Source organism: Chaetura pelagica, unplaced genomic scaffold, assembly GCF_000747805.2.
Source record: "Chaetura pelagica isolate M959 unplaced genomic scaffold, ChaPel_1.0 scaffold737, whole genome shotgun sequence".
Lineage (NCBI taxonomy): Eukaryota > Metazoa > Chordata > Aves > Apodiformes > Apodidae > Chaetura > Chaetura pelagica.
The window spans coordinates 278047-302441 of record NW_009953813.1 but is presented as its reverse complement, the minus strand read 5'-3'; the positions used below and the strand labels follow the sequence as shown (position 1 = coordinate 302441).

General features: G+C 43.9%; 1 protein-coding gene across 1 annotated transcript in view; it reads left to right on the top strand.

Moving 5' to 3' along the window:
• Positions 1 to 24395, top strand: part of SLCO3A1 (solute carrier organic anion transporter family, member 3A1) — a 134246-nt gene that overhangs the window by 16331 nt on the left and 93520 nt on the right. Inside the window, exon 3 of the mRNA XM_010001307.1 lies at positions 10904 to 11369. Coding sequence (XP_009999609.1) covers positions 10904 to 11369 — 466 coding nt within the window. The remainder of the gene's footprint in view (positions 1 to 10903; positions 11370 to 24395) is intronic.

The window sequence follows — 24395 nt, the reverse complement described above, 5'->3', positions numbered from 1 at the left end:
GGGAATACTGCAGTCACATGTGCACCTATTGTCCTGGCTGGTCCTTCATGCACCTGCAAAATCAGGAGAAAACGGAAGTTGAGAAAGTAAAAGGAGAAAAGAAAGAATGCTCCTGTTGGTGGCACTAACCAATTGCTTCCTCGATGTATCTGGCTTGGCATTGAACATTGAATGCAAAGCCATTCCCACTCTTGTATTCTTCCCAGAATTTGGTGTGCCCCTGCTGCAGCAGCAGGGAAGCTCTTGTGCTTTCGCTTATGTCACACTCTGCTAGGTAAGAGTGGTAACTTCTGTTTTCCTTGCACATCCTCGTTGAATTTTTGCAGGGCCTGGTGATGCTACAGAGGGGTGAACCTGTCAGCTGCTGTTTGGTGCCTGTCTCTGACATGGGTTATTGTTAATCCTCCAGACACAGGGGTGAAATTCAGCCATCTGTGTGTTCAGCCACAACAGATGCATTTGTTCATTGGCTTTTTGATAGCTCACTTCGTAGTAAATCCCAAGGAACAGAGCTCCTATCATCTGGTGAGACATCCCACTGCCTGTATCTCCATTTTACAGGGAATCCATTGAGACAAGTGAGATAATGAATTATCTCTAAGTCCTACCTAGATGTTCTATTTAATTTTTCTTTAAGATTTTTTTATTCCCTGAATGTTTTACTTTAAAAGACACTTCTAAATCACCTTCTCTTCAGGAGAAAAGGGGCTTGCTACCTTTGAGAAGTGACAAAATGGGGAGATGATATGATGGTGTGGGCTATAAAATTGCACGGCTTCTGTTGTGCTCAGGACGGCCAAACTTAAGTGCACAAAAGTAGCAGCTCTGCCCTTAACGGCTTCCACTCCCCATTCTTCACACAGGAAATGTTCAGATAATAACCAGGTTCTCAGTAGGGAATAGATTTAAGATCACCTTCAGGCTCTGGCTTGTCTGTTCACACCATGACCCTGCTGCTCTCCCCTCCCAGCCTGCCCTACACTTCAGTGGGAAGTTTGGCAGCAGCTGGCACACAGCTCCTGTTCATGCCCTTGGCTCTGCACAGAGACAACGTGGAAGGAGAAGTGAGTTGCTTGTGAGCAGCTTTGGAGGAGGGTGTTACTTAGCAAATCAGCAGGATGACACGGACAGCTCTTGTGTGGGCTGCAGATTGTGAGATGGGGATAAGCAAGCAGTTCACGTGGCTTTGGGACAAACTTGAGATGTTGCTAGTTGGGTGCTAGAGGCACCCTAATTCCACCTGAAGGTGCTTACAATAATTTGGTGTTTCTTTTACAAGTTGATACAAAGCGCTGTGGATCAACAATAAAATGTGGCCATTTTGTTGGTTCCCTTTTAAATGGCTTCCTTCGTCCCAAGGATTACTAAATTAAAGCATTTCATGTACTGGTTGATGAGATATGCCTCTAACTTCTCCCTAAGCTGAATTCCCATTTGCTGTAGCCAGACATCCTTGCTGCTGGGTAGGGAATGGAGCATGAGAGATAGCAGCAGAGCCAGAGCAGATGAGGGGAAAAGTAGCAGGACTTGTCAGAAAACCTCCTCTCTCAGTATATAGCCTTTATATAATCACCGTTGTCCTCCAGCCGTGAAAACTGCATTCAGCTTCCATCACAGCTTTTATTAATGCTGTTTCAAAGTGTCCTGCCTGTGTCACTTCTGCCTGGGTTCATGCCTTGCAGCTGGGAATGCCTTTGCAACCAGCTCCACGGGCCTCTCTTCTTGATCTGCACCATGACATAACTTGGATGCAACCCTCAGCCCTGAATTCAGTTCTTGATCATAAAATTAAGATAATATGAAGTCCTTTACGTGACAGTTTTTCTCATTGTGCTTGCGTTATGGTTTCTGCTGTATAGTAGAAAGCCTTCTTTGCAGGCATACAAGTGTTATCAGAGAATCACAGAATTGCCAAGGCTGGAAAAGACCTTTGCGATCATCAGGTCCAGCCTATGACCTAACACCACTACATCAGCTAGACCCTTGACCCTAGACCCTTGACCATTTAATCTAGACCCTTAACCCTAGACCCTTAAACCTTGATCCTTAACACTAGAGTCCTAACCCTGGATGGAATCATCCCAGAAGATCATCTAGTCCAACCATAAGCTAAATCCCCCTACCATAACTTAATCTACCCAATCAGTGCTTAAATCATGCTGCTAAGCATAATATCTGTGTTTCTCTTAAATACTTGCAGGGATAGTGACTCCGCCACCTCCTTGGGCAACCTGTTCCACTCTCTAATCACTCTTTCAGTAAAGAAATTCTTTCTAATATCCAATCTAAACTTCCCCTGGCACAACTTTAGGCCATGTTGTGTTGGGAAGTATTTTATTAGATAAACAAGCAAACTTTCATTGATGTGGGGAAGGGAGGGTGTTGCAGTGTGACAGATGAGGATCCTGGTTTTTTTTTTTTCCTGGTCAGAGTATTCCAGAGATAGGAGTTTCATCTGTTCTTTTCCACTGGAAGTGAACCCAGGGCAATTGTGCCCTGCTTACAGTCCCAGGCCAATGTATGAATCTTGTTGCTGGTCTTGTATATGGCCGAGAGTGCCTCTGATGCTGTAGGAGCCTACATTTCAGTTGTTACATACAATTTCCATTTCTCTTTAGCTGGCTTTGTACATGTCCTTGCTGGCCACAGGAAAAAAAATGAGATCCATCTCTGAAGGTGTCAAATACACTCCGGCTGCTTTCCCTTGGCTGTTTACTTTGACAGAGCTGAGCAGTTCACAAGCCGCTGGTGCTGCGCGCTTATTCCATGTGGAATTCTTCATTCTCCGGGTTTGAAATGTCCTTGCAGGGCTGTTGTGGGCTATGGGTTTGAAAGCACAGAAAAATGCAGTTACAGGGTAAAGGTTTGTACTTCTTTGCACACTTATGATGCATTATTTTTCTGCCAGTAAAAATTATGTGACATTTAAAAATAAATAATTGCAATGTCCACTAACTTGTTGGATATGTGCTGCTAAAGAGCAGCGTAGGATACAAACGTGTTCTGGCACTGGATGTATTTCTGTAGATACCTTGTCAGAGGCGGAAGTGTCACTTACCTTCATGTAGTGAGGTGTATCTTGAGCAGCAGGCTTGGAGGCAGAAGGCTTGTGTGGACACTCAGCCTGCGGTTGGGATAATGTCACCATAGGTTGAGACTTTAAAAGGTTAAAAAACCACGCATCTCTGCCGTGTTGCACATCTGTTTCAAAGCCTGAGAAAAAGCCTTTCAAGTTTTGCTGGGAAGTTCAGTGTGGCCTGGTGCTCTGTACCTGAGTCTATTCTGAGCTGTCAGTGACTCATGTTAACTTTCCATGGTGAGTGTGAGGGGGTAGGTTGCAAATCACACCCCTGATGATCCTTTTGTTCACACCTCTAAATGGGACAGTACTCTTCCCCAGGAGAGGCAGGGAAAAGGGGTCAGTCTGTTCTGTCCCATGCAGGATCCTTGAGAAGCAAACGGAGAAGATGCTGACAGCCTAGTTGCACTGCTGTTTGCTGCAGTGATTGTCTTGATCAGTGGTTAGGTGTTTGTGTTGTGTGTTTGATCAGCATGGATTCCAGTTTCACTAGAGTAGTGGAAAATATACTTGCTTGACTTTGCGAGACACATGATGTTTTTCAGTTTTAATCTCTTTTGAAGCAAACTGTGGCTTTGCAGTGGTGCATCAACTGCAAACAGGATATCTTCTGTGGGTGCCAACTGCTCTGTACTCTGCTTGCAATATGCAAGGGCATGGAGCACTGCCGTGGGTGTCTGTGGCATAGCAGTACAACTCAGCTAGGGGTTACCCAGGTACACTTGCTCTGTGCTCTGCATTGGCTGAGGGCAAGTGGCATGAGATGCTGCAGTATTCCTACTGGAAAATCGGGATGCGATGCACAGCGGGGTACAAGAGATGGCAGAAAAGTTTTCTCTGTGGTAGCAGAGAAGGGGGGTTGCCAAAAATGTGTCTTGCTGTGACCAGAAGTGCCATGTACTGTTTTTCGTGCTGCACTGTGTAATACCCTTTATACTCAAGCCACTGAAAATCCTGACCTTGAATGTGTGCTTAATTTGGAATGTGTCAGTAATCTCAGAGCTGACCACTAGAATATAAAATAAATTTTTCACACTGATGAGGCATAGAACTGGGCTGCAAACTCCTCGTGGCACCAGTACAGTAACTCGCAGATTTTCCAGTGCTGGCCTAGAAACAGCACAGGCACATGCAGCAAGAGCCAAGCTAATAACACCCTACTTCTCAGCAGTGGTTCAGCTGCAGCATCTATTATCCCTGTCATGTGAATGCAAATTTCTATGCAGAGATGATTTCCAGACTTTGAGCAGAGCCAGCTTGGATGTGTTCATATCATCACCCTTTTTTTGCTTTCTCTTATGTTTGCGTGCCCGTATCCAGCACGGGTGTTGGCATCTGTGGTGAGAACATCTCTTAAGTTTTAAGCACTGACTTTATTGGACCAGGAATGGTGTTGACATGAGTGATCAGCAGGCTGAGATGGGAGGACCTAATGCCCTCCCTGTTTCAGCAGGGTGGGGAGCAGCTAGGGATGCTGATGCCTAGGGCTGGGCAAAGGGTATTACAGAACCACAGAATCACAGAACTGCCTTTATTGGAAAAGACCTTAAAGATCATTGAGTCCAACCATCTGCATTAAGCTTCTTGCCCCTTCCCAGGGTGGAAGGAGTGGACAAAATGCCAAGGAAACTGTCTGCATTTTTAAAAACTTGGCTTAACCGTAAGTGATCATTTCAGTGCTGAAACTGCAGAGCAGAACAAATTCAGAGCAGAGGATCAGTGTTGTTCCCTTGGGCCTGAAGCCTGAGCCTGCTGGCTGTGCTGTCAGCTGGGAGGGTGGGTGGCAGGGAGGGGGCTGAGCCCACGGGTACCAGCTCCACAAGGAGGAGAGCCTGCCTCCACCTCTGCAATGTCCTTTCCTTCATCCCATGTGGCTGCTGGAAGAGTGGACAAGGTGGCATCTGAAGAAGTGGGTGGAGGCGAGTGGAAACAGTAGCTTTGTGTCTGGGCTGGTCACTTTGGCTCTTCGAGGAATTTTTGTGTTTTCCCAGCTCTGTAATGGAGGCTGTGGGAGAATGGTTTGCTTTTGTTTTCCTTTGGGAACAGAGTTGCCAGGCAATTATTTTACACCCTGTAGCACTGCAGACAAGTCTCTTCAAGTCCAATCTCTTACCACATAACTGAGAAAATGTATTTTACATTAAAAAGAAGCCTTTTAAAAAGGCCCTTCAGGCATAAAGTCAATGTGTTTTCTATATATATAACCCTGTATTATTAATACAATGAACTTATCTGTAGACTCTGTGGGTGAATATGACTTGATCATTGGAGATACGAACAATATGATATTCATTTGCAGTGCATTGTGTTTCTGACTCCATAATGGTGCCCCCAGCCTTCCGTTCATTTCTTAGTGATAAAGTGGGGCAACAGTGTGAAGCAGGTTTGTAGATTGCATTTTTGCTGAGGATTAATATAAAATAAACAGCCTATAGAGAGAACAAATTTACCTTGTTTCAGAAAGGCCAAGTTGTATGGGTCTGGGACAGTCAGGAATGATGAATGGGAGCATGTATTATTTAAGTAAGTCCAGAATGGCATAGCAAAAGCTTCCCTGGATTTAGTTACAGGGTTTGCAATGTAAGTTGCTTTGGCTGGAGAATTTTAAGGTGGTGATTGATTTCTTTTCTTGTTTTGTTTTGGTTTGTGGGTTGTTGTTTTTTTTTATGTGGATCATTTATCACTCGGTGCATTATGTGAGATAATTTTCCTTTTTCAATCATTGAAGAGTGTTTCAATGTGGACTTAGGAGGCCCCATTAGCCCAGGTCCTTTTGAGTTTAGTCTTTGAAATCACCTGAGATGAACAAGTGCATGCAGACTCCTATGGCTCTGCAAGAGGAGGAAATAGTACAATCCTGGTAGAAGTTGTAATTACTTCTTGTTGCTGTATGCCAGGTGGGGTATTCACAGAAGGGCAGAAGGCTGAGTTACGTGATCTTTCTAGATCCCAAGCCTGCTTTCTTTGTGAGCAGAGTGCACAGAGGCCCAACCTGATTTAGTTTATTGTGGACCAGTTGACTGATCTGGTGTAGACTTCGCCTTGAGGAGCTTGAACTTATGCAGTAACAACAGACAAATGGTCCTGTTGATGTTTCTAATGCTAAATCTTAGTGGAGATGCTCTGAAAAACTGGGTGGGAGATGTCTGGAGAGGATTAAATGGGGATCCCTCTGGAGACAGAGGATGCAGTCAGAGACAGAAAGGCAGTTCCTCACAGAAGGGATGGTGGAGACCTCAAGACATGGAAAAAGGCAGCGAGGCTGCACGGCTGAGGGCTGTGTGCAGTGCTGCAGCTAAAAGTACTTGGCTGGTCAGAGCCTCAGTGACCTGTTAAGGATTGATCTGTGGAACAGACATGAGGACATAAGAGTAACAGGCAAGGTATGGCTCTTTTTAGCACAGGCACATACCCGTATGAAGCTGTTTCCAACATCGTGAGCACTGGTGTGTGCCATGATTGCAAATCTGTCTCTACCTCTGGCCTTGTCTAGTCCACTGTGTGGTTACACACCACTAACTTTTTGGAGTCAAACCACAGGCATGTCTCATTCCTAGGCACTTGGCCCATGTATCTTGTCTGCTTGAATTTTATGGATCTGTAGTAATAACTTCCTGGTAACTGTTTTCATCTTGCGTTAGAAGGTGTTTTTTTTAACTGAATATCCTCTTCATCTATTCTTTCCAGCCCTAGCAAAACAGCTGTGTAAATTGACAGGAGCCAGGAAATAACAGCTTCACAGCTAATACTGTGGGCTCCTGGTGGTTCCCACTGTGTTTTAGCAGCAGGTTGTCCATCTGAAGTCACTGTGCTGTCATACCACTCCATTCTCTGTGTCCCTGCTATTAAACCAACATCCTCATGGGCTGCACTCCTGAATGCTCAACCTGGTCTCAGCACACAGGGGACTCTTTATAATCCTTGCAGCCTTTTCACATGACGTCAGTATTTTACAGGGAGCTGTCCTGTCTTTTGCAACATTTTATGTAACTCTGGATAAGCAGAGTTAGTGTCTAGGAGCTGTTTATCTGCTCAAGAGCAGACTTGTGGAAGGAAATATGGGCAGTACTATGCTCTTTTGTCTAAAAATGATGGGGGCATGGGGAGCATCTTGTATGCAAACTGCAAGTATTTAGTCAGGTTACACACACGTGTGTGGGAAGCCCCATAAAGGTGCTATAGAGGAGAGTGGAGAATGATCCTAGCCATGGGCAGAGGTTGGTTTTGAATTGCTGTGCTAATGCTGATTTTGTAGTCAACCTGTGTATTAAGGTCACAGCAATGTCAAAGCAAGAATTTGGTCTGGGCTGCAGGCACCCTGGATGTAGGGCAGTTGTTCCTGGTGTTCTCTGGCTAAAAATCTGCATGTTGATAGTTTATCTCCCAGTCCTATTTTTATTTTGAGATTTTTTAAAAAATATTTTTTTCTCCATGACTGTCAGTATTTTGGAGGCTACTCTGCTGGTGCTGGTGTCAGCACTTTGTTCTTTGGTGCTGTTTTCCTCTGGATGCTCAAGGCTGATGTAATGGTGGTGTTCTTTCACTGTGGTCCCCCTGCACCTCATACCACATTTAATAAAGGCAGAGCTGGTAGCAATGGGTGGTAGTGCTACAGTCAGAAGGAGCAGGCTGAGAAGTGCAGTGTGGTGTGACCGGAGGAATAAGAACTCCTGTCTGCTTTTATTAGGAGGGTTGGATTTTTCTTTCTGTTCTTCTATTCCTCCTTTTATTTCAGTCTCTTCACTAGGGCAAAGCAAGAAGCTGTTAGGGGATGATGAGACTCTGTTTCCCGATTGTGAGGGGTTTAGCCTTTTACAAAAAGAAAAGAACTGAAGTCCCACTGAAATAAGTGCAGACTGAGAACTGGGACTTCTGATTTTAATTCCCAGGTTTGTGACTGATTTACACTCCCTGTCACTGTGCAGTTAACTTAGAAATGGTGAAGTTTTTTTATCTAAAATCCAACTGTCCAAAATCTGACCCTTGTGAGTTGTGGCACCCAAGTCTTTCTGAATGCCATCCTGCTTTCTAGCCACTTGTAAATATGTATAGTAGAAGCTTAAAATTTGGCAGCCAGATTGAAATGTAGAAGAGACTTCCACAGCTGGTTACTACTGGTTGGCCTTGGGAAATCACTTGTGTTGGCTTTCAGTTTTCCAGCCTGAATTATTCCATCACAAATTAACTTTGTTGTCTGTACTTGTCATATTAATATTTGGCTCTCTGTGCCTCAGTTTACACAGCTGTTGTGAGTAATTATGAGTTTCCTATCTATCCAGGTACAGCTGAGAAATGAGTACCATAGGCATGATTTTGCATGCTCTGAGTTATTTGCTGATCTTGGAGAGATTCCCCATTCTGCTGAAGGAGGTGTTCATGGGACCTCAGGTGTAGCCAGGTTCCTTGGGGATGTGCTGAAGGTGGCAGCTTGAAGAAGGGCTCCCACAGCAAGGCCTGTTTGTTGGTGTTTGCTGTGGGGTGTTGAAGTCTGGAGTCCTACCAGTCTGACTGCACCAGCCCAGTTAGATCGCAGCTTGCAATAAAACCAGCCCCATGTTATGGGCAATAAATGTAGCTCTGTTGCCTGAATGCCTGGTGGGGCAGCGGGATGTTGTCCATGTTCTTCCATTTTGGTGTGCCTTGCTCTGAAAATGCCAATGTAGTGTTTTCTAGCAGTGTCTGTCCCCATCTGCTCAGGTTTGTCACCGTGGCTCTCATGGAGAAGTGTGACATTGCTCATAGATGTGTGCTCTAGCACTGCTCTCCAAGCAGCATGGCCAAAGTTGCTGGAGCAGGAACAGGCCATGCTGTGCACTTGCACAAAAGGAGATCATTTCCCTTGGTGAATCACAGAGACATTTCATCCCAATAGGTACCTGCACCTGGTGTTTTGGATGAAGTGATGGTTTCCTCACTGTCTGACATGCACATTTCCACTTGGCTTTGGCATGGGGAAGAATTACTGGTATTGAATTGTCTTCAGTCATAGGGTTTGATTTTTAGGGGCTTTTTTGCCATGTTCAGTTTGTGGCTCTTTAGCAGGCAAGGATTACAGTAGTAGTACAACATGATAACTGCCTGTATGGGATGAAAGCTGAAGTTTCAAACATTGAGGAAAAAGTCTAATTTTTGGAGATCTGACTTGGACATATTTCAGGGTTGCATTTGGGAGCTTTCACTTATGCAAAGCAGCAGAAGTGGGTTGTTTCCATTTTTTCCTTTTGTTGCTGATGGGCCTGTCTTTGTCCAACTGTGCCCTGGTGTACCCTAAGAGAAACCAACTACCCCTGGAGAAGAGCTGCTGTCAGAATACTTTAAAGTTGGTCAGACTGGCTCCTGCTTTGTGAGGTTTATCAGCAAAGATTTTCAGTGCCTCTAGTGGGAGGCTATTTTTATTCTATCCAGGGGCTACCTTCTCCTCTGGGGTCATTATCACTTTTTTAAATAGAGAAACCTCCCTGTTTTAGGACAACCTTACATATCTTCATCTTTTGCAGTCTGAAAAGCAAAATAGTCTTTTATCCAAGGTAAAATGTTTTGGCATTTCTGTGACATGTCCGAGATTTCGTTTGTTATTTTTTTTGCTGTATGAGGGGGATGCTGCCATAGACATGAGAACGTGCTGAGTTTTCTCCCTTGAGCAGGGATGTCAGCAAGTGAAGTACCTAATGTTTCATCTTCATACTCTGCTCAGTGCTCTGACTGTTGCAGAAAATCCACATTGTATTTCATTGCACCATGTAATCAAGACTGGAAGAGCTCTCAAGAGATGATCTGGTTTATTTTCCTGCCCTATGGCAAGATCAGTCGTACCTGTGTTGCTCCTGACAGATACTGGTCTATCCTCTTTTAAAGACATCTGCATCCTCTCCAGGCAGCCTATTTCAGGGCTTCACAACCCTTATCAGTAAAAGTCTGGTTTCTCCCCACGTTGTGTTTAACCTGAATCATTTCTGCTGCAGTTTAAACCTGTCACTTCTTGACCTGCCCATTTTTAATACAAAGAATATGTCATTCCTGTTCATAGCAATGTTAAATATTTGAAGACTATTCATGTGCTTTTCTCTTCTTAGTCTTAAATACCACTTTTTGTTAAATCTTCCCTTCTTTGTGGTGGATTTAAATCTTCTATGTAAACCTTAGTTGGCCTGTCTTCTCCAAACTATTCTGTAAGTGATGATCCCAGTCATTAACTAATCCACAAAGAGTTTAAACCTTTTGATCAGCATTTTATTTCCATGCTTCAATTCAAGCCTTCTATGCTGGCCAAATTGCCTATTTTTGTGTCACTGCCTCTAACTTGATGGCCTTGTGCTCACGTGTGAGTCAAGTACATGCAAAGTTTTCTGCTGCTTACTAATTGCAATTAATTTCCAAGTGAAAGAGTGGGTGCCTGGCGTGGTGTGAAGCTTGGTGTGGTTTGTGCCATGGTTCTGTGGGACAGTGTTTGGAGCATGAAGGCTGTGCATTCAAATAGAAAGGGAGCCTAGGGAGAGGCTAACCAAGCATGGAGTCATGGGTCTCTGCAGGCACCCAAAATATACATTGATGTATGCAGGAATTTGGAAGTGAACATGTGCTCAGACAGGTGGTAGGCTGCAAAATGTCACTTGGTATTAGAACCTTCTGATGTGGCTGTATTTGAATAGCCAGATCATACTTGGAGGTCAACTTCTGAAATGCTGTGATTTGGATGCCATTAATGTGTAGGCTTTGGCTCTAAGGGAAAGTCAAGGACACTTATGCTTTAGCAGGACATATGGGGAGGACAGAAAGTGGGTTGTATTCCCTTTCAGTAACTTTTTCTGAATTTCTTTGTTGTAGGTGAGTGTTTTAACCACCTTGGAGCGGCGATTCAACCTCCAGAGTGCAGACGTGGGTGTCATTGCCAGCAGCTTTGAGATTGGCAACCTGGCTCTCATCCTCTTTGTGAGCTACTTCGGAGCCCGAGGACACCGGCCACGCTTGATAGGATGTGGAGGGATAGTCATGGCCTTGGGTGCCCTCCTTTCTGCCTTGCCTGAATTTCTGACCCACCAGTATGAATATGAATCAGGAGAAATACGCTGGGGGGCTGAAGGGAGGGATGTGTGTGCTGCCAACGGGTCCACCAGTGATGAGGGACCAGACCCGGACCTTATCTGCAGGAATAGGACTGCTACCAACATGATGTACTTGCTGCTCATTGGAGCACAGGTTCTCCTGGGCATTGGTGCTACCCCTGTCCAGCCCCTGGGAGTTTCCTACATTGATGACCACGTGAGGCGGAAAGATTCCTCCCTGTACATAGGTAAGGCTCTCTGAACTTCTCACTGAAGACTTTCCTTGCGGGCTGACATCTTGCTCTTGTCTTATCTGTTTGATGCCAGTGGGAGGGATGCCTTGAGGCCTCTTCATGTGCTGCTGTGCTTGTGAAGGTAACTTGGCGTGGCTCTCTATACCGAGCAGTTGTAAGCAGCAGGGAAACAGTGATAGTTGTTTTCATTGCACCAATGGTAAAAGTTGACAGCCATGGAGATTATTACTGAATGATTAGGAAGATGCTCACTACTTCGGTTGTGTTTGCCCACATTGCTTTAAATTCTGATATTGGTGGCTTATGGTTGAGTTATAGTTGAGGAATTTCCTAGTGGCATATGTGACCATGATGGTTTTTCCCCAAGATACCCTGGGTTCCCTTCCTGCACCAAAGCATTTGTCTGTGTCTGGGTGATCATTGCAGTATAAAGAGACTGAAAGGAGATGCCTGTCTTGTTGCTACCACCATCATGTTTTAGCAAGGCAAGTTCTTCTTATGGATAAGGTGCTGTGACCCAGCATGATGTGGCAGGACCCCACTTAATGTGATCCCTGTAGTGGAATGAGACGCGGAAGCTGGTGGGTCTATTTTGAGATATGTGAGCCCGAAGTAGAACGGATGATTGTGGTGATCATGTTGCAAAATGCTTCCAGATGCTTAAGATAGGAAATTTGACTTCAGTTACCCAATGAAACATCTCTGTTACTGGGATAAAGGGCTCATGGATTTCATCAGTAGTCTCCTCTCCAGCAGATTTAAAGAGGATGTTGGGGGTGAAGGTGTCCTTTGAAAAAACTGACCATTCTTCTTTCTGCAGGACGTGTCACTAGATAAATGGCTCCATTGCAGTAAATCAGTGGGGTGTGTTCTGCCACTAATGAGATTGTTCTGCATTTGTTAGTGTGGTTTCTAGTAACCAAAACTGTGTGCACTTGTCCTGTCATCCCTCTTTTTTGTCTTGACTGACAACTGAATGAATGATCCCATTAGTAGTTGGGTTTTCTTGCAAAGACATTTTTATCAAGCTCTCAAGCATAACTGAAGGCAGCTGAAGTATAACCATAGACAACAACATTGAACAGTTCTGCTGACTTTCTGGATGGTGTTCAGTGCCTTGGGACAGCACAGAGGCCTGTTGGAAAGATTGAACTATATAGCATTCCTGGACATATTGCTACTTAGCTTAAAGAGCTTTTTCAACATACTCCAACTGTGCCCGTGTTTTCCTGTAACTGGCCATAAGATCATAGTCTTTCAGCATTTCACTTTGGCCTTGGGTTGTTACTCACCTTCACTTGGTTCTGTAAGTGCTTGTGAGAGATCCATTGGTTAAGCAGGATGATACAAAATACTGTACAACCCGAAGGTGAGTAATGAGACTATATTCACTGCAGCAGCTTTGCCAACATCATAAATGATGATCTAGAATTAGAGTGATTCTAAGATTATCTATTATAAATAACCATATAGAGAACAGCAACTTGGTTCAGTCTGTTCAATGGGCATTTTTTAAGCAATATTTCATGTCTGAGAACAGGATTGAGGAGGGTGCATGAGAGGAGAATTAGGAAAAGTGATTTTTTTTTTTTTTCTTGAGATATATTCAACTTGTATGCTAAAATAACTTCTTTAAATTTGGCAGTTCAACTCTAGCTGAGAAAATACTGCCAGAAAAGTGATTTCTGCTTACTATATGCTGCTTCATTATGTTTTCCTTCAGACATATGCTTCTAACCATGTTCCTTTCTACATGTAGAGTTTAAAAAAGACCCAAGCATTTTTGGGTCATTTGCTTTACTAGCTTCAGCTATGAAAATAATAACAGTTTCTACACATGAATTATGGGTTGCAGAAGAGTGCATGTGTATGCACACTCAACCAATCAGCTATACCAACAATGAAGTTTAATATCAGCCCTGTCCCAGACTATCCATCACAAGTAGGTTTCCAGATATGGGATGATTAATTCTTACATCAATGTGTGGCTAGTAAAAATAGAAGTTAACAGGAAAAAAACTATGGGGGGTGGGGAGGATGGGGAAAATAACTTCTGTGAATGAGGATAAATGAGGTCAAATTCCTCAGTTTAAAATGTTGGTTGAGAATTATTTGCTCAGATTTATCTTTAACTGATTATTTTTGATGATGTCATCAATACAATTTTCAGTGGCCTTAGCAGAAGGCTGGCTGAGCAGCTTACCCACTGCATTCTTCTCTGTTTGCAGAGGAAATAACTGCAGAGTGTGTACTGTCACTGTGCTATATTTATATCACTTTGCTTTCTCATAATAGCATGCTCACTCAGTAGGGGCTACGCTGTGTGTGACCGGATAAAATGTTTTTGGGTAAGTTCCCTCAGTTTAAATTAGGAGCAAATCTGGCAAAGGTTGCTCCCTCAGGATAGAAACTAATTAATACCAGTGGCAATAGTCTGGCTGAACTTCCTGTTGTGGCTGGTTGGGGCTGAGAAATGATCAGATTGACCAGCCTGTGCTGTCTTCAGCATATTCTTAACATGAAGTACAGATCTGCTGAATTTGGGCTGTTTTGTAGCTGGGGGGGGGGAAGAAGCAGTCTCTCACCTGACCGCTAAATACTAGCAATTGTTCACCTGCTGCAATAAAATCCTCGTGTCCCAAGGCAGTGAATTAGATTGAAATAACTCTGTGCACTTGCTTTTGTTTTATTCTTTTGAGTTGCACAATATTTCAGTTGAGTATGTCATACAGCCTCTTTGCAGTGAAATGACAGTACAGGAAGATCCCTCCAACCACAACCACACTCCACCCGCCCCAAACCTTCTTTTTTAAAAAAAATATTAGTACTAATATGTGTGTTCAGAGGAATGCAGATGTGATTCCATATGGAATTTAAATGGAGACTTTGGGTTTAACTGCTACTGCAAGTTATAACGTATGTGGAATATAATGCACGTTTGGCCACAAAGTCCATCAAATCTGGCTCTTTGTGGTTTCTCTGCAATGAGAGGCACACAGGAGGTGGTGGGCAGGACACCAGTGTTGTACATCCTTTGAAGGTAGAGGTTGCTCAGGCTTGTGCTGTGCCAAGGACGTGGGGATTCACAGAGATTCATCATTAGAGAGACAGGGTTGAGACATTACAGGAAGATATCTCTGTGGCATGGGCTGCTGACATGTAGTTTCATGTTTCTTCAGCTAATAGCGTATTCTTGATGCCTGCAATCTGTTGCTACCAAACTCAAACAGATTCTGTTGCTGTAGTAACCAGCCCTAGGAAAAGGGTTGTGTCGTGGTAACTGAGGGCAAATCAAATCAGAAAGATGCATGCATGGAAGAACACACCAAAGGATGTTCAAAGAAAACACATCTGTGTCATAAAAGAATTAGAAAGACAGCAGGACCATGCCTGCTTCTGATAATGATGGGAAATACATTCTCTTCTCATTTCAGCATTCAAGCACCTGATCAACACAAAGGTCATAACATGGGCAATAGCAGCCAAAAGATGAAAAGTAAAGGAATTTCCTTAGGTGTTAGATGTTGGGAAATATTGTCTGTTTTGATTTTGGTTTGCTTGCTCCTCTCTCTGTTTAACATCTAAACTCCCATTTAGAGATTTCCAAACAAGCAGGTTAATTTTACCTCAGTATTTATCAGCATTTGGTGTAATGAGTTGATGAACTCCTCCTGTACAATGTGCAGGGCTCATTATTGCTGCAGTTTCACTAATGTGGAAGGATTCCCTCAATTTGTGGCATGGTTTATTTTAAAGGAGGAACAGTATGTTGAAGCCTACTTATTACACAGTTCCTCTCAACCCAGTAATGACTCACTTGACATTTCCCTCTTTAGTTCATTTTCTGCTAGGTCTTGCTGAGTTCTGTTGAAATCAATGAAGACTTTGTCATTAGGAGAGGGACCAGAGGCACGGTGGAGCTGATACAGGGGGGGAAAAACCTGATCTGACAGTAGTTGTATAGATTTGCTGCCTCTCAGATGAGCAAGTGCTTGCAAGTGTTTTCCGGTCACTGGAGTAGCCACGTTGCTCTCAGCAGTGGTTTGTGTGCTCCGTTAGAGCCAGTGCAGTGATGTGGTAGATAAATGTTGTTATCAGTCTCCATACACGCCTTCTGGGCTTCCTGCAGCATCTCATACTCACTGATAAAAGTTGTTGCATCTTGTCTAGGATGTGGTTATCTATAGAGCAGAATGAATAGCCTCTGGGAGCCAGTATTTGATCTGGGACAATTAATGACTGCATTATATAAAGGAAGTTGCTATTATTCTGTCTCCTGTTGATGGAGGAAATTGATGTTGATGTTGGAGGGAGCTCTGCCAGATTGTGTGGCTCATTCAGAAGAATGCTGTGTTGATCTTTAATGCACTGGACATTCTCTTTCAAGTTTGCTGAAGTTGTCTTGATGGACACATACCCCACATCTTCAGGACCTACCACTTCAGCTTCCTTGTTGACTTGCAGAAACTGCTTTACTGGGAAGAATGACTTCAAGGAAGTCTCAAAGGGGCAAGTCTTGAGTCAAGGAGGGAGTGATGGGTGCTCCTGAGTTATTGGTAGTGCAAGGGTGTGCCCAAGTGTAGTGTGCTGAGAGAACAGGGCTGGTTTTGGCCTGCTTTGTGGCAAGGTGAAGGAACAGAAAAATAGAAAACTTGGCACTGCTGGATGTGTCTGTTTAGCTGCTTTCTTCTGTCTCATCTCCCAGGCTTCTCTCTGACTTTCTGTTTATTTTGGTTTATCAAATGGTTGTTCCAGCTGTCACCCTTGGTGTGAGAGGAAAACTTGACAGGATGGTGTTCTCTGTTCACATCTGCGCAGCTGGGGCTAACACAGTAAGAGGGATGGGACCCTGTGTTGTCACTGCTGACTTTGACCTTTTTGGTGGCGTGGGGCTGTTTTGCATGGAATGCATGGAAGCACTCTTTTTTGCAATGACAGTCATAGAGAAATGTTCACTCTTGCTTCTGGTGTTTTCATGTTTGCTTTAAGCACCAACTCCAGATTTGTCACAGAGGAAGACAAACATGCCCTAGTTGGAATCTTGCTGTCTCCAGGGATAAATTTGTCCATTTGAAAAATCACTTATGGTAGCTTACGTCAGTCAAAATGACAGCAGCCGTTGTGTTTTGGAGAAGCAGAAGCATTTTCTCAACTGACAAGAATTAAATCTGAGTGCTAGTATCTAATAGCAAGTTATCAGCATATAAGATGCTGAAATCATCAGAGTTTGACTCAACATTTGTGTGTGGTAATACAAAGAAATAATACTTGATTATCTATTAGGAAGCTCATGTTGGTATACTAAGCAGTTGTGAATTTTGAAAGCATTCATCTACTCTGTATCTGATAGTATAGATATTAGAGTTCATCATTAAATATTAAAAAGAATATTTAAAAAGGCATCTTTCATAATAGCAATTGTCTCCCTGTTGTTTTTAAGCTTTCAGAATCATGTTTCTTGGAGAACACCACATAATTTTGTGAAATGTGAATATTTTGGAGCTGAAGGAGGAGATTTTGCAGATGTTTGGCTTTCAGACTGAAAATATGTTCTCTCTTCTACATAGCTTGATATCTACAGCATGATAGATTTTGTGTAAAGATGGTGAGGACCCTGGGTACCCACAGAAACGTGGTGAGACAGGCATTGTTTCTGTCCCTTCCCAATTCTGTAGAATATTTTTTTGTTCTGTGATTTATTTTCTTTTCCCCTGTTAAGAAATTCACTCAGCTTTCCAGTGGCTGCTTGCTAACTTTTTCTCTGACAGCTGAGAAGTCTCTTGTGTGGAGGATGAATGTATTTTGCTCAGTCTTGCCCTTTCTGAATTTCTGCAAAATCTGTTGAAGTGTGTGTTTGAGCCTACATTTCTAAACTATAGTAAGTAGAATAACTTTTTGTTTATATCATACAGGTCATATCACCAGCCTCTCGAGGCCCTCCATTCATGCATATTGATTTGAAGGTCTTCAGGATCCACTTGAGAAGTCCGTACAGCTCTGCCTATCCTGCCTGCTTGTCCCTTTCACTCCTCACAGCCTTTCCCATTTGGGCGTACTCCTTCCTTGTGTGCTCATTTGTGGTCTGCAGACAGCATGGGTACTTGATTCACATTAGCCCTTCTTGCTGGAACATGTTTCTCTGAGCTCATGCACTCTGAGCTCTGCCAGCCCAGTGCTTTCCTTAACCCTTTTCCTGCTTCTACTAGGTCTTTTATAGTGGGTCTTAGTGGAGTTCCTATCTGTTTTATTTTCTCTGTTTGCCCTCCTACTACCCATGAGCTGCTTGGTGAGTTTGTCCACCTCCATGTGGTTCACATGCAGAGTGAGGGCTTTTTCCATAGAATTGCTTTTCTCCTTTCTGGTATATGCAGTTTTATAAGTATGTAATATTCTTACCCTAAAGACTTGATGGAATTTTGTAATTGTTTTGTTCGATAAATGGATCCTCCTACGGGTGATTTGGAGAGCCTTTCCATTCTGCCACAGCCTCCAAGGAGCTGAGAAAGACACAGTATTAACACTAAGCTAAAAGGAGTGCTGTTGTCAGGGTGAGTGCTGTGATGCCTCTTCATTATTGAAAGGTGTCTTTGCATCAGATTCACTAGGTTGTCTTCCCCCATGGACTGTGATCAGATTAAATCGCATGGTTTCATGTGGATATCCCAGTTATAACTACGTTTGCCTAACCCACTCATCCATGGATAACCTGCAGCCTTATCTAATTATTCCCCTTTGGGGAGAGATCTGTGTTCTCATTTGCTCCGTGTCAGCGGGTCTGGCTTGGTTACACATGTCCTCTTTTGCAGTGTTAGTGGTAATATCCTGGAAAATTAAATGAAAACAAACAAGTGTGCAGGGTATATTAGAGCAGTAACAATAATCAATTAATGGGAATAACCTTCCCCACCGCAGGCAGGAAGGCTGAATTGTGAAAGGCAGTACCAAATGGATGTATTTATTCAATTAAATGTATGTATGCACAAAGTCAGAACTGCTTTAGGCTCCATTATTTTACGGCAATTGCTCCAGTTACCTTAATCTTCTGCTAATAGTGGGGTTTTTTATTTGCTATAAGCTGAGTAAATAAAGCTTGAACCCAACACAAATGACTTTGTGTGAGAGCATATTGAGGGTGGGAGCTGTTTCCATGTTGCTCTCTGTGTACTCTTGCAGCTGATTTTTGGCTTAATTTGAATTTGCTGAGTCTGGTGTCTAGTAAAAATTATTTCACTTTTTGAGCATGTTGTTTTCTTTCTGTAGTGTATTTAAAACAGTCAGCTGGGAGAGCCTAGTAAGGTACATTCCTAGAGCAGCCTCTTTAAAGCCATGTCCTTGTAATTTAAATGGCAGACATATTACTACTGAGGTTCATAAAATTAATTTCATAAATTGCAAGGTGTTGAGTTTTCCATGTCAAGGGCTGAAGACTCTGTTGTGTCTCTTTGATGGCGCAAACAGGAGCAAACTTGTGCCGTCAGTCTTGGCCCTTCAACCAAGACTGCCCGTTTCATTGCACATAAGGAGCCACCAGATGTTTTTGTCCCAGTTTATGGGCTGGCACTGAGGACACTTGGAGATGTGTTTGGCTTGTGTCTTCCCATGGCTGGCCAAGGCACAGGATCTGCCTCTTTGCCAGCACGAGTTACTGGTCTCAAGGCAGTGGTGAAAGTCTTGTTGTCTGAAGCTGAAGCTTGTGTTGTCCTCTTCTCCTCCCAAAACAAAGAATTGGGTATGGAGGGTATTTTAGGACTTGTCAGAAATTATTATCCCACTCATCCTCAGCCAAGTGAGCAAGAGCCAGCTTTCATGAATTCTGCTGTACCACTGTAACCTTGCAGCAAAGGGCAGTGACCTGAAGCAGTGTTAAAAGATAATCATTGCCTCAAAGTTGCAAACAGCTACTCTTTATTGCATATCCTCACACAGACTTACTGCCCAAGGCCAGCAGGGCCTCAGACCCCCATCGCTGCTGCTCTTGGTGATGCCTGCCATGTTGAAAGCTGGCTGGCCTGGCTTTAAACCTGCATCCCTGCCCGCAGCTGTTGCTTGGTTATCTGACGGACAAGGTGCTTAATATGAGTGTGCAGGAGAATGCAGAACTCTTTCACTAAAGCTCCTGCTTTCACTTTTCCTCAACTGCTGCTTCTGTCACTCGGTGAGGTGCTCAATAATTTATTACTTTTTTTTGCCCCTTGGTGAGTTTAATGCAGGTTTGAGCTGGGTGTTGGGCCAGCAATGCTCAGAGCCTTTGGGTGCCAGACAGGTGCTCTCTGAGTAACCTCCTAAAAATGTTTAGTTTTGCAGACTCCCAAGCAGTAGCACAGCATGATCATATGGGTCAGGCAATTGTCTGTTGACACACAGAGCCTGGCAGGGCTTGGCTGCTGAAGCTGCCATTAAGTTGCATTTTTGTCATGACAGTGGCTCTGCACAGGTCAGTCCCCAACATGGCAGCTGGAAAGGCAGAGCTCCTTCAGGGCTGTGGTGAGCAGGGCAGGACGAGGGACATCAAGGAGTGATGAGAGATTGGGCCCTGGATGAGACTGCCCTCAAGGCTTTGGACCTCTCATGCCAGTTATGCACAACAGCTGCCTGACCAATGTGGCAGGTTCAGTATATGAACCTGAGTAATAAAAAATGAATGGCGTTAACACCAGAGGAACAGCTGAATCAGAGGTGTGAGCAGGCCTCATAGTACCTGTTTTGTGAGGCCTGGGGCAGAGCTGCTGTGGACACATTGGTGCAGTCTTTGTAACTACAAGTGTCTGATTACCCTTGATGGACCAGCCTGGAGAAAAAAGGGTGGCCACGACTGGTTGGGCACCTTGCAAATCAAACAAAGCTGCTTGACATGCTGCTTGATCACCTTACAAGCCATTAGAAGAACCTGTGGAGCGGGATCTCTTCCCAGTGTGGTGTGTGGGCTTGGCGGGAAGGGAGCGTGTGTGCAGGATCAGCAGCAAACAGAAACCTCTCATCTGGCAGACTTGTCACCAGGGGCCTGGTGCTGGGTTTTAACTTGCCAAAGATCTGCCCACTAATTTTGGAGCCCTGTCTGCTCTGCTGACCAGAAAGCTGCTGCTGTGCTGGTGCCAAGGTGTTTCCCCATGGACTGACCTGTCCCTTCACAGCTGTCAGTCAGCTCTTCCAAACCAGCTCCAGTTCTGCCACCACAAGGAAGACACTGAGTAGAGGACCTAAACTGAGCTTGAGAAAGGTGAAATTGGCCATTTCCTGCATATCAGAAGCTCTGGCTGAAAGCAGTACACTAGGGCAAAAATTGTTCCTCTTTCATGCCTAGGGTTTGGTTCACCCTGGGAGTAAAGTTGATACTGACTTGCTGTAATTCTTTTCCCTCACTTTTTTGCACTGTGGGTAGATCCCCTCCAACTGCTTCCAGTGCAATTCAGAATGCACCCAGAGTGTGTCTGGAGATCACCAGGCACCAGCCAGCATGTGCTGGATGCTGTGGTTCAGTGTGGGGAAGGAGAAGCTGGGAGTGCCCGTGCTGCTGGAGAAGGGCTGCAAGGGTGCAGAAGGCCTGTGCTGATCTGGTCTGGGGTTATTCAGCTGGGAGCTTTCGCATTACTTTAGACCAATCCTTCTGGCTTTGCCTTCTCAAAGTCTGGGGTTTGGTACCTAAATTGCTCCTTTGAACTTTGAAAGTACTTGGAAACTCTTGCAGATTTCTTTTTGCCAAGGTACAGCCATTTAATTAACTGCACTGCTAATGAGGTATTTGGATTTTCCTTAGAGGGACACCTGCTCTTAGTTCCCTTTTGATTTCAATAATAGGGATTTTGTCTGGAGGAGGCTATCCAAATTTGGCCCTTTATTAACGAATTAAAATGTGAGGATTTAAATAGTTTCTCGGATGGATGTTAACAACAGGTCACATTGCTCTTTGACTTAATACCTCAGAGCACTTCGCTGCAGCTAAACAAGACTGACTCTGTTACAAGGTGCAGGATCTGGCCAAAGGCAGCAGATCAAAATAGTAGTTGCTCTTCTATCTGCTTAAACTATTGAATTTCAAGATGCACAAGGCACCAATTCTTTCCTCCCTGTCTCCCCTTGCTTACCTTGCTTTTTTCCTGCAGTTTTCTGTATGTTCCTATCCTCAATGTTGGACAAGCCGTTCCAGCTGTAGCTTTTTGTACAAGACAGTCATACTGCTTATTAAAGTAGGAAAGAAATAATGGGGGGGAAGACAAATGGGACAACTTTGCTGTATTAAGTCATTGCTGCAGAGACCAATTACTCTTGTGATGCAAAACCTTGTATTTTGTTAGCCATCAGCTAACAACATATGGATGTCCTAATTCAATCAGACTGATCATCAAAAGAATAATACTTCTTAGAGAAAGATTTACCTCTGCAGAGTTCTGAACTATATGCTTTGGGCAATGAAAGGGGCAGTGGTATGTGAGAAGGTAGCTACAATGCCAAGGTGCTTTGACCATTGATTAATGCTTTACTGACCCTATCTGTGGGTTATGGATTGGTTTTCTGTTTATTTTGGACACTCAATGGTTTTGGTAGGTGTGTGTGCGGAGAGGTGTTCGATATTCCCCTACCCCATTCTACATAAAAATCCACTGCAGAGTAAGAGCAAGGGTGTTTTCCTGGACCGTTGTTTCATGGCAATGATTGCCTTCATTTATGTGCTCTGTAAAAGCTTGCTGTTCTGGTACATGTGGTAGGCAAGTACACTGTGTTGTAGACTGTCCAAGAGGCAGCATTGCAGGAACCTAAACTAGTTGCAGTAATTCTGCAGAAGCTGTGAAGAGTTTCTTACATGTGCCAGCAGGTAAGAGGTCTGTAGGGAGAGGGAACACCTTCTATTTGATCAGCTGAGGCAGCTGGAAAACACACGTTCATGCTTGATGGATCTTGTTCTGAGCAGTGTCACTACTCATAATTAGGGATTTATTTTTTGTTTCCAAGCTGTCACTTGATATGGTAAAATACACTTCTTGTCTCTCCAAACATTGCTTCCCTTCTTGTGTTGGTGAGAATTGTTTATCAAATGGAAACCCGGCCTCTGCTGTAACTAAATACCACACCTCATTAGGTGCTTAGCATTGTGGAGGTACTTGATTTATAAGTAGTGGTAAAACTGAAGCTAAGCATGAGTTAAACAAATACTTTACTCCATCAGTGTCTCCAGGGTCATAAAGCAAGTCAGGGGGAGGGTAAGAATAAACCCCAAGAATTCTGACTCCTGTGTCCTGCAATTGCTCTGAGCCTGAAAGATCCCAGCACTGATAGGAGTGCTCTGGTAATTCCTTGAGGTGGTCAGACTGTCCTGAGATGGGGGGAACAAGCCACAGGTTGGCACAGCTGGCAAAGATTAGGGCAGGCCATCCCACTAGGTGAAAATGCAGTCTTAAGTGGGTTGTGCTGATGCATAAAAGACCCGTTGAAGTGAAAATTTCAGATAAACAAGAGAAGTGAAAATGAAGTTGTGCTGCTTTCCAGTGTTTATAAAATGCTCCCATGTGTATCTCCTCGAGTTCATCTCACATTCTGCATCCTCCTCCCCGCCTCCCCCTGCCCTCAACAACCATAGTAATGTGGAAACGAGAGCAGCTCAAGTGAATCTTTCTGAATAAATTAGTCTTGCAGTCCTGTGGTACTCCAAGTCTGAGTAAACAGATGAGACTTCCTCTGTGCCTTAAAATCAGCAAGTTTGGTCTTTATTAGCCCTGGAGGGGCAGTAAATTTTAGCGCTGAGTTGGAGGAGCTGAGAGAAGAGGAAGCAAGCAAGGAGGTGTAACACTGGGTAAGGATATGCTTGAGAAACTCCTTGCTGCTTACTGCAGCCCAGGAAGGCAATTTGAAATTGAATCTATGGTGCACTAGGGAGCAGTTGGAGGTGACTTAGGATGGGGTAAGGATTTGGGATATCTACATGAGCAAAGGCTGCATTCAGCACAGGCAACAGTAAGGAGGTTGGCAGAAGTAAGGTGAAATGGGTGGGGAGCCTAGAGGTAAACAGCAGCATATGAAGGCTGGGGTGGAGGGGGAGTTAACATGGGAGCTAAACCAATTTGAGAGAAACATGGTATGGGGCTACCTCCATGAAGTCTGCAGCAGCCTGGATCCTCAGATCAAAAGTCTCACTAATTTCTGTTAAAATTCAGGCTCTGTATTTTAATCGATAAGCATGGGAATTATGTGTCTAAATAGAATCTGGGCTAAATGTTGCCTTTCTGGATCACAATCCTTGGATGATTCTCATGGGCATTGCTGTGTCCCTCCTCTTAGACCACGGGATGCACGTGGTCTCTATTTTCTTGCAAAGCAAGCTTGTTTGTGAATAAACAGTGTGTTGTGATGGTGGGTATGGGTGGTGTCAGGAGGGGAAGCAAGTGTTCTAGGGGAGCCTTGTTCCCAAAGAGATCCTAGTGTTTACTGAAGATGCTAATTATTTCCTCCAACCCATCATTATTTGTCTTCTGCCCATAACACACTGATCAAAGGTGCCGATGGCACTTGCAGTGCATAAAAAGCCTGTAAGGAAAGAAGATGCTCTTGAATTTCAGGAGTATCACTCACTGCTGTTTTACTTTTTGGCTGGCATTTTTTGGAGGGATTTTTGAGATTGGAGGTGGCACAGGAAGGAAATGCTTTTCCTTTTTGCTTTTGTTTTTTTAATGCCTCATATGGCTGTTTTATTAACTGGAAAACCTCCAGCTGTGAATTGGATGATGTTACACAGCTACAGAGCAAAATGCATTCCCAGCTGTGTGGCTGCCAGTACTTGAGCCTCTGAGTGTGAGCCATACCTCCCCCATCAAGGGTTAGGACATAAATAAAAGCTGCCTTTGCTCTGTTTTGCTGACCCAAGGGAAACATTGTTGCTTTTCATACTGGGAATGTTGAGCTTTTCAAACAAAATGCAAACCTTGAACAAATTAGCTATCAACAGCTCATCAAAAAGCACCTCTGAAGTTCTGGGAACGACAGGTATAACAAACCCACAAGTGTGTTGTGCTTTTTAACAGTTTGCAGGGG